Source organism: Phasianus colchicus, chromosome 9, assembly GCF_987193195.1.
Source record: "Phasianus colchicus chromosome 9, bPhaCol1.hap1.1, whole genome shotgun sequence".
NCBI classification, from domain to species: Eukaryota; Metazoa; Chordata; class Aves; order Galliformes; family Phasianidae; genus Phasianus; species Phasianus colchicus.
The window spans coordinates 22293462-22305678 of record NC_143444.1 but is presented as its reverse complement, the minus strand read 5'-3'; the positions used below and the strand labels follow the sequence as shown (position 1 = coordinate 22305678).

Genomic DNA, 12217 nt, shown 5'->3' with positions numbered 1-12217 from the left:
TTTCACTCTTGCTCATTGCTCTCTCCTTCTCCAATTCTCTGCTAATCACTTTTTGCTTGTTCAGGTAGTGCATTGGCAATGCTGCCTGCAAGCCTGCTCTGGCCTAGTTCACTCCCCTTTAATGGAACAGCTCTTAACAAAAGAGCATGTATTCTTCCACATATCCCAGAGCAACACTGCATCCACTGCCTTGCAATCTAGAAGCCACTTCTGTTCAGCAGCCCAGTTCCTCTTTTGGAAATCTCAGCTTCCTCTGTTATTAGCATTCTCATTTCTTCTGGATCCCAGTAACTCATCCCATAGTACTGTGGTACACTTGCAACAAACCCCTCTCCCTCTAAAAAAGGGTCCATGCTCTCACCTTTTCAGGGACTTACCGCTTTAGGTATTTTCTGGTAGGGCAAGCCATGGAGGTGCTTCCAGTTCTCAGCAGTACTGTGAACATGGCCACTCTGTGGCTCTACCCAGCACTCAGTGACCAGGTTCAGTTCTGTGTCCACCTCAATGGCCTCCACCTCTGTATCATTGTCATCATCTGTGGAGAAGCTACAAGAAAGACAAAAGTAAGTTCTACAAGATGGAACAGAGCCAGAAGCCTACTGCAGGTCCTCTACGAGCTGTAAGAGCAGTCACACAAACTGCAGGTTTGCAGGCAAAGCCCCATCTAACTGGTGAGCTATGTGTGGCAGGTGGGTGTTTAGCTAGATTATAGGATGGCCTTCTTGCTCTCCACACTACCCACAAAGGTTGAAACTGAAGTCACGTCCCCCACTACTGCCAGCCCTCCCCAGAAGCAGGGCCATAGCCTCACCTGTCCTTGGTGGAGGTAGAGTGTGGGGGGAAGAGGATGTACTGGACAACACAGGTGTGCTTCTCCCTGCTGCTGCTGCCACTTGAGCCATCAATCTGGAGGGGAGACACAGTATGAGCCTGGCCAGCAGCAAGAGCACACACCTACCCAGTGCCCACCACACAGCACAGCCCCATCCACCAGCTCTGCTCATGGTGTGGAGAGGGAACCTATATCAGCCCCAGAATTCCTCCAGAATAACCTGTTCCTGCTAGCAAAGCAGATCTCTAATTGGAGATAAAAAGCACGACCCAACACGCACACTGGTTTACTTCAGAGGAAGCCGTGTATAGGGAAACTTGCCACAAGGTTACACACTACAAGTGGGTGGGAAGATTAATCACACCCACTTACCCACCACAGGAAGGTGAATCTACCTTGGAAGAAGCAACAAAGGATTGTTTCCTCAGTGTGGCCTTCAGGCTCACCTGTATGGGCAACTCCAGCACCATATTGATAATTCCATCCCCACTGGATGCAAAGTGGAAACCCTCTGACAGACGGACCCTGGCAACAGAGAGGTAGAGAAATCCTTATGTCTACTATCTGTACTGCAAGCCCTTAAATACAAGAATTAACTGAACCCCTCACTCCATTACATCTCCCTTACCAAGGCAGGGAATTGCACGCAGAAAATGGGGAGAGGTGCACCTTGCACAGAACAGCCTGAGTGAAGATCTACACACTTCAGGCATAATAACATCATTTGCCCTTTTGTATGTGTTCCAGGACACTCCTTTTCCTCAACTGCAGCTGAAGAACTTGATGAAGCACTGGCATAAATAACTCTGGAAGCCATGAGTAAAACTCTCTGCCTCAGATCTGCATCCCTAGAACTAACTGGACAAAGCATCGCCTTTTAGGTGTACAACTTACTCTGTGAGAGTGGAAAGGAGCTGGGCTACTGCTGTGATGGGCACAGCTGGTGCCAGCCCTGACTGGACACTCCATATCCAACGTTGGTGATAGAAGTAGCGGGACAGTGAGGCCAGGGTGGATGAGGCAGTACGATTGGCCACCATGGTGAGCGGACCAGACACTGGAGGATGTTCCAGGTTGAGAATGAAGGGAGCTCGATAGTCAGAAGGCAGCTTCTCATACCTAGGAAAAGGTAAAAGTGTGGCTTGCTGAGATGTAAATGATGCTCTGCTCAGGACCAGAACTGGCTGGATTCACAGCAAGCTTGCTGGGCCTGGGACAGAGTTCTCCAGAAGCAGAACACGTCTAGTTCAGCACAGAATTCTTTCAGACAGTGGTAACTCAACTTAATTCTGCATCATATTTGGTAAGACTAGCAAATTTGCCCACCCAGCAGTGGCCCCCACTGGAAGTCACAGCCCTCCAGACTACACCCACCATTCTTAACCCTGTAGCCCAAACAATCCCAACCAAGCACAGGCATCATAGTTTCTCACTCTGCCACAGACAGAACCACCTATAGACCATTCCACCTCCCAGGAAATGCAAACTGCCAGTTTGGGTTCCCATCACTACCTGATGAGGAGCTTCTCCAAGGGTTTGTGCAGCACAACAAGGCAGGGTCTGTCTGAGAGGGCTGACTGGACCCCAGCCACAGGTGGAGACTTGGAGGGAGAACTACTGCCCAACATTTTCCTCTTTGCTTTTGGAGTTGCCTCCTTGCTCTGGACCCTGTGAGGAAAGCGCAACTGCAGGATTCGGTCCCGTAACTCCTCCACAATCTGTCATGGCAAAAGCAAGAGGTAAACACGATAACCTTTGTCTGGAGACATAATCTGTTCAAGAAGCTCCCAGAGCAACTTTGAATATACAGATAAGGAGGACCAAGGCTCTTAGGTCCACATTTTAACAACTACATCAAATATTTTTAGAAGCACAAGAAAGGTCAAAACAACCTAAGGATGGTTTCAAGGCTGGAGAAATCACTTCCCATAACTCTAATCAAAAAACAAATTAATTGCATGCCAACTTCTCCACAAAAACAGTTTAAGTATCCACGTTCATTTCTCCTCCCTTCCACAGCCTGTAATGTTAACTACTACATGTAAGATGAACAGACTGCTCCCACAGCTTATGGACTCCATCTCCATCACCTTCATGTGTCAAACTTCTACTGTAAAAGGTTTCAAGAGTTAAAGCTACTTTTTAGGTTAGATTATTTTTTCCAATATACTTTCAAGATGATTTCCTGATTACGTTTCTTTTTTATCTTGTTTTTAACAGCTCTGAATATTGTTCTACCCTTACATATTTCAGAATCACAGAATAGTTGAGGCTAGAAGGGACCTTCCCCCTTAAACAACGTGGGCTACATTCTTCTGCCATCCTCCAACTGAGTAACTAGTCGGCCCTCTGATAGGCAAGAAAAAAAAATAATAATTGGGCAGTATACTATTTATGATTTACAGCTCCTGCTGCAATGATCTGGAGCTTGCCCAGAGCTGCAGGGCATGGTGCCATGCCTGTTGCACACCTTCTTCACAAGGCAGGTGTTAACTCATACTTGCCAGGGGGAACTCCTTTGTGAAACCTGTCACTTACAATCAAAGCCCAAAGCTTGGATCTCCTCCTAATGACACAAAGGTGTTTGAGTGCCAGAGCACTGTGTTATCTAGATAGTCATCTCAAAAAGTGATGGCCTTACTGGTATGTCAGCTTTAGAGTGAGATCAGTCTGAGGAGAAGCTCAATGAGACAAACCAAAACCTTCCATGAAGATGAAAGATCAACATTTAATGATAGACCTCTTGTTTATAACAAAGCGTTCATAAAGATTAATGGCACATTTCTCATACTGCTCTACCTAGGAACACTTAGTCTTGTCTCTGCCATTAGAGCTGGAGAAACAGTCTGCACAATAACCTCACCTTCTGAATCTGACTGGGACAGCCCCCTTCTTTGTTCTAATCACAAACGAGTTATTAAATATATATATACACACACACACATAAAATACTTGCATGTCTCTAAAGCATTTTCTGTGTGTTTTTTTTCCCACTCCAGTATTGGTCACGCAGGGAGTTGTTTGCATTTCGCCTCTAACTCCTCCTTGTCCTGATTATATGATATACATACGCAACTCACCACCTACTGAAGCAGATAGCCTAGGGAACATATTGTACATCCATCTTAGAGGTCTTTACAGATGAGTCAGACAAATATCTGCTGTTCTTGACAGACGGTATTGATTTGGTTTTGGTCACGAGGATAGTCTAGATAATCTTTGAGTCACTTCAAGGCCCACAGTTCTACCATGCATTGGGAAGAGCATTCATGTAACCAGCTATTCTACTGATATTCACGTTTTTGGGTTTTCATCTTTCATAGACAAGCTTTCATTCACAAAACTCTTTGTCTAAAATGTCCCTTTCCGTTATAGTAAACTCACACCAATCTAAGCTTTAATATAATAGTTATTAGAAGATACTTGCCTACAGTGTTGCCTGCGATCTATCCACCACTTCCACATCCAGAACTATTTGCTTGGTTCTACCCCTGGAAACAGCCAGCCAGCTCTCACCTTGTTCCTGGACTGTGCAGGTGTGCCAATGGGGAAGCCCAGGCGGAGAACCATGCAGGGAGCTTTGGAGATGATCCGCACCACATAAAATGAGGAGGGAGTAGGATCCTCAGAGCTAGGCAGGACAGATTAAGACAGGGCTGAAATAACACAGGTGTTGTTCTGTCATGTCAGACCAAGTGTAGGCCTGTTCCCCAGTGCTCAGCAGCTCACATAAGATGGCAGCAACACATCTAAGTCCCAGCATGCAGAACCACCCTCAGCCTCCAGCTACCTTCCCTCTCCCTCTGGTCTGTGCCTTGAACACAGTGGAAGCAATTCAGAATACACAAGGTTTCATATCTGCTTATACACTCTTATCCTCTCCTCCAGACATCTGCTCCCAGCCACTTCAGCATACTGGTCTAACAGGATCTCTGGCCTGGATATGTGCTCACTTTTCCACATGGAATCACCTCAGAGACACTCACCTATGCATCAGCTTGACATAGGAGTAGCCCTCCACCAGAACAAAGCTGCTCCAGTCCCGCAGAAGGGAGGTAAGAGCAGAATGAGAGATGCGGCACTGGATGGTGCTGTAGCGACCATTGTTGCCTGGTGTGTGCAGGTGCTTGGGCACAGGCCTGCAGAATGTGACAGACAGACATTTTAAAACCACAGTTGCTCATCTGCTCCCCAGTGCTTAGAGATCCTTAGCTACACCCATTCCAACTCATCCTCCAACCAGCACATCAGCCTTCCTCCCGCACAGCTGCTCATATCCAAATACGTCCCATGTCCATGCCTGTCAATTAGAGCCACACACTCTGAGCCACATGAACCCCATTCTCCAGCTTGCAGAGAGTACACTTGTATTATCTCTAATGCACTTCATGCAATATACGGCTACTGTTCCTGTAACTCTGCAACTAGAACCACTCTCAGGAAATCAGTGCTTCTGGGGCTAGTGCTTTCCAGCAGCGAACAAAATCCTGTAGGATAGCTTCAAATGAATAGTCCACATCTGCTGCACTCAAGAAATCCAAATCCAAGGAGGACTTGAGAAATAACTTGTGCTCCTGAGAACAACCTCCCTGTTGACAAAAGCTGACTTTCCCACCACAGTCTCTTGATCCTTGGCCATCCATCAGCTCCAGCTAGCAGAGTCCTCCCCATGGCCATAGGGGCCTGCAAAACAGCTGCAGCTGGACTGAACTGAAATGCAGTTTCTGCAATGGCTGGAAAAACCGACACTGTGCTTCCCCTGGCTGGAAATGCACCCGAGTTCAGCCCTGCCAGTTACATACGTGTCATGCTCCAGAAGGAGAACAATACGATGCATGTGCAGCCACCTCTGCCAGAAGTTGGCATCCATGGAAAGGATAGGCTTCCAGTAGGAGGCAAACTGGGAATGGCTCGAGTCAGATCCACTGTGCTGCAGGGATAGCACCTGAGAAAATGACAAGGTGGACTGGTAAGAAGGCTATGTTCAGCAAGAAATTGCATGCTTCTACTCAGAGAGCACAGGAATTTCTCTAGTGGTGAGCTGTTTACATCTAGAAGGCCGTGCAAATGCCTAGCTTTCAGTAACTGCCTCACAGCATAACTGTGTTCACACTGAAACAAGCAAACAATAATACAAGCAAAAATAAATCAGGTCGCTGAAATGTCAAGTTAATTGGGAATTTAACTACATAGCATCAAGTAATTTAACTACAGAAAAGATAGCATGTAATGGTGTCTTCTCTGCTTGAGAGGAGAACATTTGGCTTGTGTCAGCAGAGCAATTAAACACCAAAGACAACCCACATGAGAATGCACATGCAAATAGGATACCAGTAAACAAAGTACCAGCATTGGGTAACTCTAGCATGTTTATATGGTAACACTGTGATTCGACCAACTATACCAACACTGCTGGCAATGAAACAAAGTGTCAGTCAGCCATAAGATGGAATGCTCCAAATACGCTGTGGGATGTATGGTCATACATAGAATGATGTACTGTGTAAACCAAAAGGAGCCAAAGGGCTTAAGCAACAAAATTTTAAATTTAAATTAATTCTCTGCTAGTCATCATCTTCTGCCAAAGCCAAGGACATTGCTAGCAAGAAGAAGGCAGTGTGTCAGCACTCCTGCACAGTGAGCTTCAGTGAGTTTGAATTTCACAGTGGAAACTGTTAGCTCATCTTCTGCTGTGCAGATGACAAATATGCCTCTTTCACATGAGTGCTCAGAGCAATGAGCCTGTTAAATAAAAGCCATTTAGCAGATCCTATCTTCCCCTGATGGTGCTGAGCTACAACACCAGGGCACAAGACTGCAATCAGCAACTCACATATGAGGTATCCACTGAAAAATTGCAGCAGAAGCATGTTAGCCTCCCCATCAGTCTCAAACATCAATCGCTACAAGAGAAGGCTTTGCAGCATGCTTAGGAGATTTTCTGCAAGGCTTCTCAAAGGGGAAGAAGCATGGGATGGGATGCTCACAGGCACTGCAGCACACATGAGCTCTGCTACTGACCAAGACAAAGAGCAAAAGATGAAGACTGAGAGCTACAGAAAGCCTTGATTGCTTATTAGGACTCAGCTTTGCCTGGTGCAATACAGAACAGGCAGGAAAGACACCTGTCCCATGCTAAGTAGGACAGAGAGGGGACATACCGGAGTGGTTGAGCCTGGGGGGATATAGAAAAGGGGCACTCCATTCTTGGTGCTCTCAGGAATGGTGAAGTGCTCTGGTACTGTGTCAAAAGATTGCAGGTGAACCAACATCTGATCTGTCTGGTTGATGCTGAAAGAGAAGAGGTGGTAAACCACAAAAGCCCATGTTTTCCCCTTCAATGCCCCAGTCACTCCATGCTTGCACACACAGTGCTCCCTGGGTTTTTGGGAGCCCATGTGCATCAGTGCTGCTTTCTCAGACTAGGATTCAATGCCTGTCTGCAAAGAGAACGACAGGGAACTCAAGTGTAACAGTCTAACACAAAGACACATGAACAAAGTTGGGAAAGAAGGGTAAGGAAAAGAATCTGCAGAGTAGTGGCGAGCAATAGTCATCCTGGACAGGGAACAATTATAACCCACAAGCCCCTGAACTCTCAGAGACATGAGGTGCTTTCTTAGCATGACTGTGCAGCAGTTACTGCATAGGAGCCTGCTGTACTACTAGCCTTCGCAGCAAGGCAGTGCTGCAGGAACACATCACCTCCATGGGATGGCAGTCTGAGAGCTGAGGACTGGGACTCCCAGGAATCAATCAATTTTAAAACCACAGTGCCTCATAATCATGAGGCAATCTCACAGACTAGGTCACAGGCTAGTTTGAGTCATTTGCTTGGCCAGAAGGCAAGTTCATTGTCAGATGTGCCTTTTCCTTGCAAGCACATTCTTTTCAAACCCTGAGTTGGGAAGGCTGCCTGCATAACCCATGCCCCAGTACATCAAGGAAGTGACTTGTTAGTTACATTGGACTCAGAACTACTGGGGAAGGACCAGCTCACCTTTGCAAGGTGTTCCAGAAGCGCCGGATAACTGTTGTGCGGTACAGACTGGTGATAGGTTTCCTCATGGTGCAACTGATGTCATGCAAGATGTCATAGCTCCCCTCCATCGTCACCTCCACCCATGTGCTGCGCTTTGATGGGTCCAGGGGCCAAGGTGTCACAGCTAAATACTCTATCCTCATGTTATGCTTCCAAAGCAGCACCAGTTTCACCTCCAGCTGAGATCCACCTGCATGAGAGCAAAGTAATCATTTCAAGTATTCTGCTAATATCTGAGCTATATCTCTAGGGGACACCCAGTTACACTGAGATTGTTTGATCACTATGAGGAAGACAAAGCAATCTAACTGCCTGCCTGCTCTAATAATAGAAACAGAGAATATCTTGAGTTGGAAGGGATCCACAAGGATCACAGTGTCCAACTCCAGCTGAAGCTATTCTCCCTTCCCTCCAATAGAGGGAAGCTTTGCTTGCACTGCAGCACTTGGTGAACAGTCCTTTAAATGTAAACATACAATTCAAATTAGAGAAAGCAACTGAAACTTGGGAAAGGTGTTGACATTTGCAATGGGTTAGCATCTCTGCAGCCTCAGCTTTGTTTCCAGGACTTTCTGCTTTGCACAGATGAGCAAGGACTTTAAGCTACAAAGTTTTCTTGTGAGCTGTTTGCAGAATTAATCTATCCCACTACAGAAACATGGACATTTTGTTGGATGCAATAGAGTTTGATCAAGAACCTGGAAGGTGAGGACGAATTCCTGAACTGAATGCATCTTCTTCCTGCACAGAGATTATTTCATACAATCTAGAACATCAAGCATCAAAAGTTTCTCACCATGTTTAAGCTCTTCTACTCAGTTCCTCTCAAAACTAAGAAGCTAAGACTGAATAATGACTGGTTCTTCAAACTGCAGTTTTCTCTCTATGGGCTGGCCATTGCATCTCTAGCACAAGTAATTCAAACACCTGACAGCAAGCCTCACTGAACAAGAGGAGCAGAAAAACTATCATGCACTGCTGACCATGCATATGTATTCGTAGCAAAACAGCTCAGTGAAACACATGACTTTCTCTAACAGCACCACATTGCTGTTTCAACTGCTCAATCATTTGTTTGATGTCCAGCTTGTCCTGCAGTTTGCCAGACCTGCAGCATTTGTGAGACAGGTGACTAGATGTGCTGGAAACCATACAAAGTCATCAGCCTGGATCCTATGCTTCCTGCAGAGCTCCATTTGCTACTGCCATTTGTACATTAGGCCACCCTTTGCAGAGGCTGATTATGCTCCATTTTAAAGCAGTTTCACTTTTTGCCCCTACAACCCTCACTAGGACCTTAGAGACTCTGCCACCCACTGACTTTCAGAAAAAAATTTCAAGAGTACATGCCCAGTTCATGCTTAGCTGTTCTTTTTCTGAGATGAATTTTATTCTCAGAAGCTTAATTTCCAGGAAAATCAATAGGGAGTGTGCACTATGGAGAAAAATCTTTATCTGTTTTCAGCTTTGACTGTGAAGGTTAAATCAAACCATAGTCAGCAGTCTGAAACAGGCTATCCATTCCCCTTAACAGCCTCAGTCCTTTCCATGCTGCAAGGAGTCATCCTCTTGGAAAAAAAAATAATCAAAGGTGCTTCGTATATTTCACCTGTATTCCACTGAGACCTTTGCAGGGCCTCATCTTTTTCACAAGTTCTTTGCATTTGCCAGGGTTCTACCAAATGTTGTTTCCACATGAAGATTGCTTAGCTTGTCAAACAGACTAAAGAAGAATTGATAAATGGGTGTCTTTCTATTTCACGCTGCCAAACTGCCTCTCATTCCTACTGCTCTAGTCATCATCCATTGCTTTCAGCACAACATTTTGGTTCTCATAACAAAGTCTTCCTACTTCATCAACAGCAAACATAAGTAAATTCCTACATTTTTTTGCCTAGGTCATTAATGAAAAATATTTCCTACTTCCAGCTGTGTTTCCATTAGTCATCTTGGCTTCATTCTTATCATCCAACATAAGCAAAGCTGAAAACACAGGCAAAACATTTGCTTAGTTTGAAGTCATACACCAATGAATCTTTAACCTGTTCTTATTACTAAGCAATCTATTCCTGGTTCTTGACTTTATAGCTAACAAAGCAGCTTCTTGCTTTATTTCCTTCATAAAGTCTGTAATGCTATAAAGGGACAATAATAGCAGGGTGGCAAAGTCTTTGGCTACAGCAAATGAGAATGAGCCCAGAGGCAGCAGCCATTGATGCAGAAATGAAGGAAAAAAGATACTCCTCTTTGGAAGGCCTCAGGTAGGCATGGATCTCTAGGAAGAGATGCCCTCACTTCCACTGACAGCCCTTAAATGAGGTCTGAGAAGGAGTCAATCCTGGCTCCACCCCTTCCAGACACTCAGGTGCACTGCATCTCCTGGGTTGGCTCTACCTTCCCACCAGGTGCTCTATCACTGGTTCAGGCTGTGACTTAGCATTTCCACTATAAAGTCCAGCTCTGTTTTTTTTTAAAAAAAAAAAAAACAACAAAAAAACAACCCACCTTGCCTTCAATCCTGACCCAGAGATCTCCCTAGCCAGCCTGTGCCCAGCCATTTTCGGACTGGATTCACAGAATATGAATTTTCCAAAAAAGTCCTCTAAGCACTCCTATCCTCAGCATACAGCAACACCAAATAGTCAGTGAATCACTGTTTTTTGTTGTTACAGACAGCAATCCTCTGACGCTGTCCCAGAAAGAAACAGGAGAGGATCTGAGCTCTATCACACCCCACAGCCTTCTGACAGAGTTCCTCTGCCTTTCATGCCTCTCAGTCCTCCCCCTTTCACAAGGGCTTCTGTATTCCCAACTAACTATAGCAGCTTTTTAAACACCTAAATATCTGAAATCAAACAGTGAGGGTAACCAGAGCACTTATAAATACCACAAACAACCTCTCCGGGCACCTCTGAGCACAAAGCTATTTATTCTGTTCTGCCTTTGGCAAAGCGAAGCAGAAAAGCAACAGTGTCAAAGTCCACAACTGCACTCTTTCCTCTTGCTTCACAGCCAGTTGGCTCCTTAGCAGCCTCTAGTTGGCAAGCACTGGTAAAAGCTTTTGGCAATCCAGGTTAATTAACTGTTCTTTGTTACACACTTCTCAGCAGAAAGGCCCAGAGAGCTCTGATATGCCAAGCATGTTTTTCCTTTGCAGAGGCAGATCTGGATGTCTAAACGTCTTGATCTTTTGTGAAGTCTACTTTAAGCTGTTAGTTCAACAATTTTTCTGATCACAGTCAGCCAATCCCCAGGGCATTTAGTATTTCCAAATTATATAGTAACACTATCTGCTACTACACTGAAGGCTGACATACAAATACACACTGTATTTTTGATAGCTCAAACATTTTAGTTTCCTCCTAAAAACAACAAAAACAAAAGTTACATTGTGAAAACACACACAAACTATTTTTGGCTCAGGAAGCCTTTGAGCTGCAAACAGATTCCAAGCACTCAAAGAGAAGACAAAGGAAATGAGAAAAGGGATATTGAGTATGCTTACCCTGCTTTTATTCCTCCCCACAAACCTGCCCTTAACTATTCAATTCTGAAGGTAACACCAACTGAGCAGAGGAGAGCTGCTCCTCTACTCTCTGCTCTTCTAAAAACAACCAGCCAACTCACATCCAGCAGCTAACAGAAGGCAGGAAGATACCTAAGGAAAACTAAGGAAAAGTGCAGGAAGCATGCTAGCTATGTGCTGATACTTCTGACACATTTCCAGAACCCAGCAACTTTACAGTAACCTGAGCCAGAGGTTGTAGCTATATCTTTGTGCAAAAAGGTCCAACATGAATTTGGCTGACTGCTTTCTGAACTACTCACACTTGCTGCCTCTTCCAGCACTTCTCTACAGAACTTCACCATCACCAAAAGCATTTCACCATTGTTGCCAGATAACAAGAAGGTTGTTTCTCCAATGTCCTCCAAACTTTAAGTGAAGCAGTGCATAAATTACAACAGACATAGTAGTGAGCACAGCTTGGACAGAAATTGACTTGTCAGATATTTCATGGACATCCTTAGAAAAGGAGAGCACAATGGACCTAATCTATCTGGACTTACTGAAAGCACCTCCTGCCACGCCTGGCAGATTAGTGAATACAATATGCAGATGTTACCAGAAGAGCTGTCTGAGCAAGAAACCTCAGCAGAATCTTAATATTAATAGAAAACTCCCCAAGCAAGAAATTGGAGTATTCCCTGAAGACCAACTGTAGAAATTACCTCATGTAATCTAATTGCCAGTAATCTTCACCAAAACAAACAACAAAACCAACATCCCCCAGAACTGGTTTAGATTCATTGTGCTTGAAAAAATAAATAAATAAATAAATCAA

The 12217-nt window shown here is 44.8% G+C and overlaps 1 protein-coding gene across 13 annotated transcripts in view; it reads right to left on the bottom strand.

Annotated features, from left to right (window-relative positions):
• SZT2 (SZT2 subunit of KICSTOR complex) overlaps window positions 1–12217 on the bottom strand; it is a 55782-nt gene that overhangs the window by 35297 nt on the left and 8268 nt on the right. For 12 of the 13 annotated variants that reach the window (XM_090146526.1, XM_090146530.1, XM_090146531.1 and 9 more), the window contains 10 exons: window positions 7833–8064; window positions 6994–7123; window positions 5635–5777; window positions 4819–4971; window positions 4349–4463; window positions 2345–2550; window positions 1727–1951; window positions 1279–1357; window positions 812–906; window positions 378–546 (listed from right to left, as the gene is read on the bottom strand). In XM_090146526.1, coding sequence (XP_090002652.1) covers window positions 378–546; window positions 812–906; window positions 1279–1357; window positions 1727–1951; window positions 2345–2550; window positions 4349–4463; window positions 4819–4971; window positions 5635–5777; window positions 6994–7123; window positions 7833–8064 — 1547 coding nt within the window. Of the gene's footprint in view, window positions 1–377; window positions 547–811; window positions 907–1278; window positions 1358–1726; window positions 1952–2344; window positions 2551–4259; window positions 4464–4818; window positions 4972–5634; window positions 5778–6993; window positions 7124–7832; window positions 8065–12217 lie in introns of those variants that run through there. The other variant, XM_090146536.1, reaches the window with a different exon arrangement.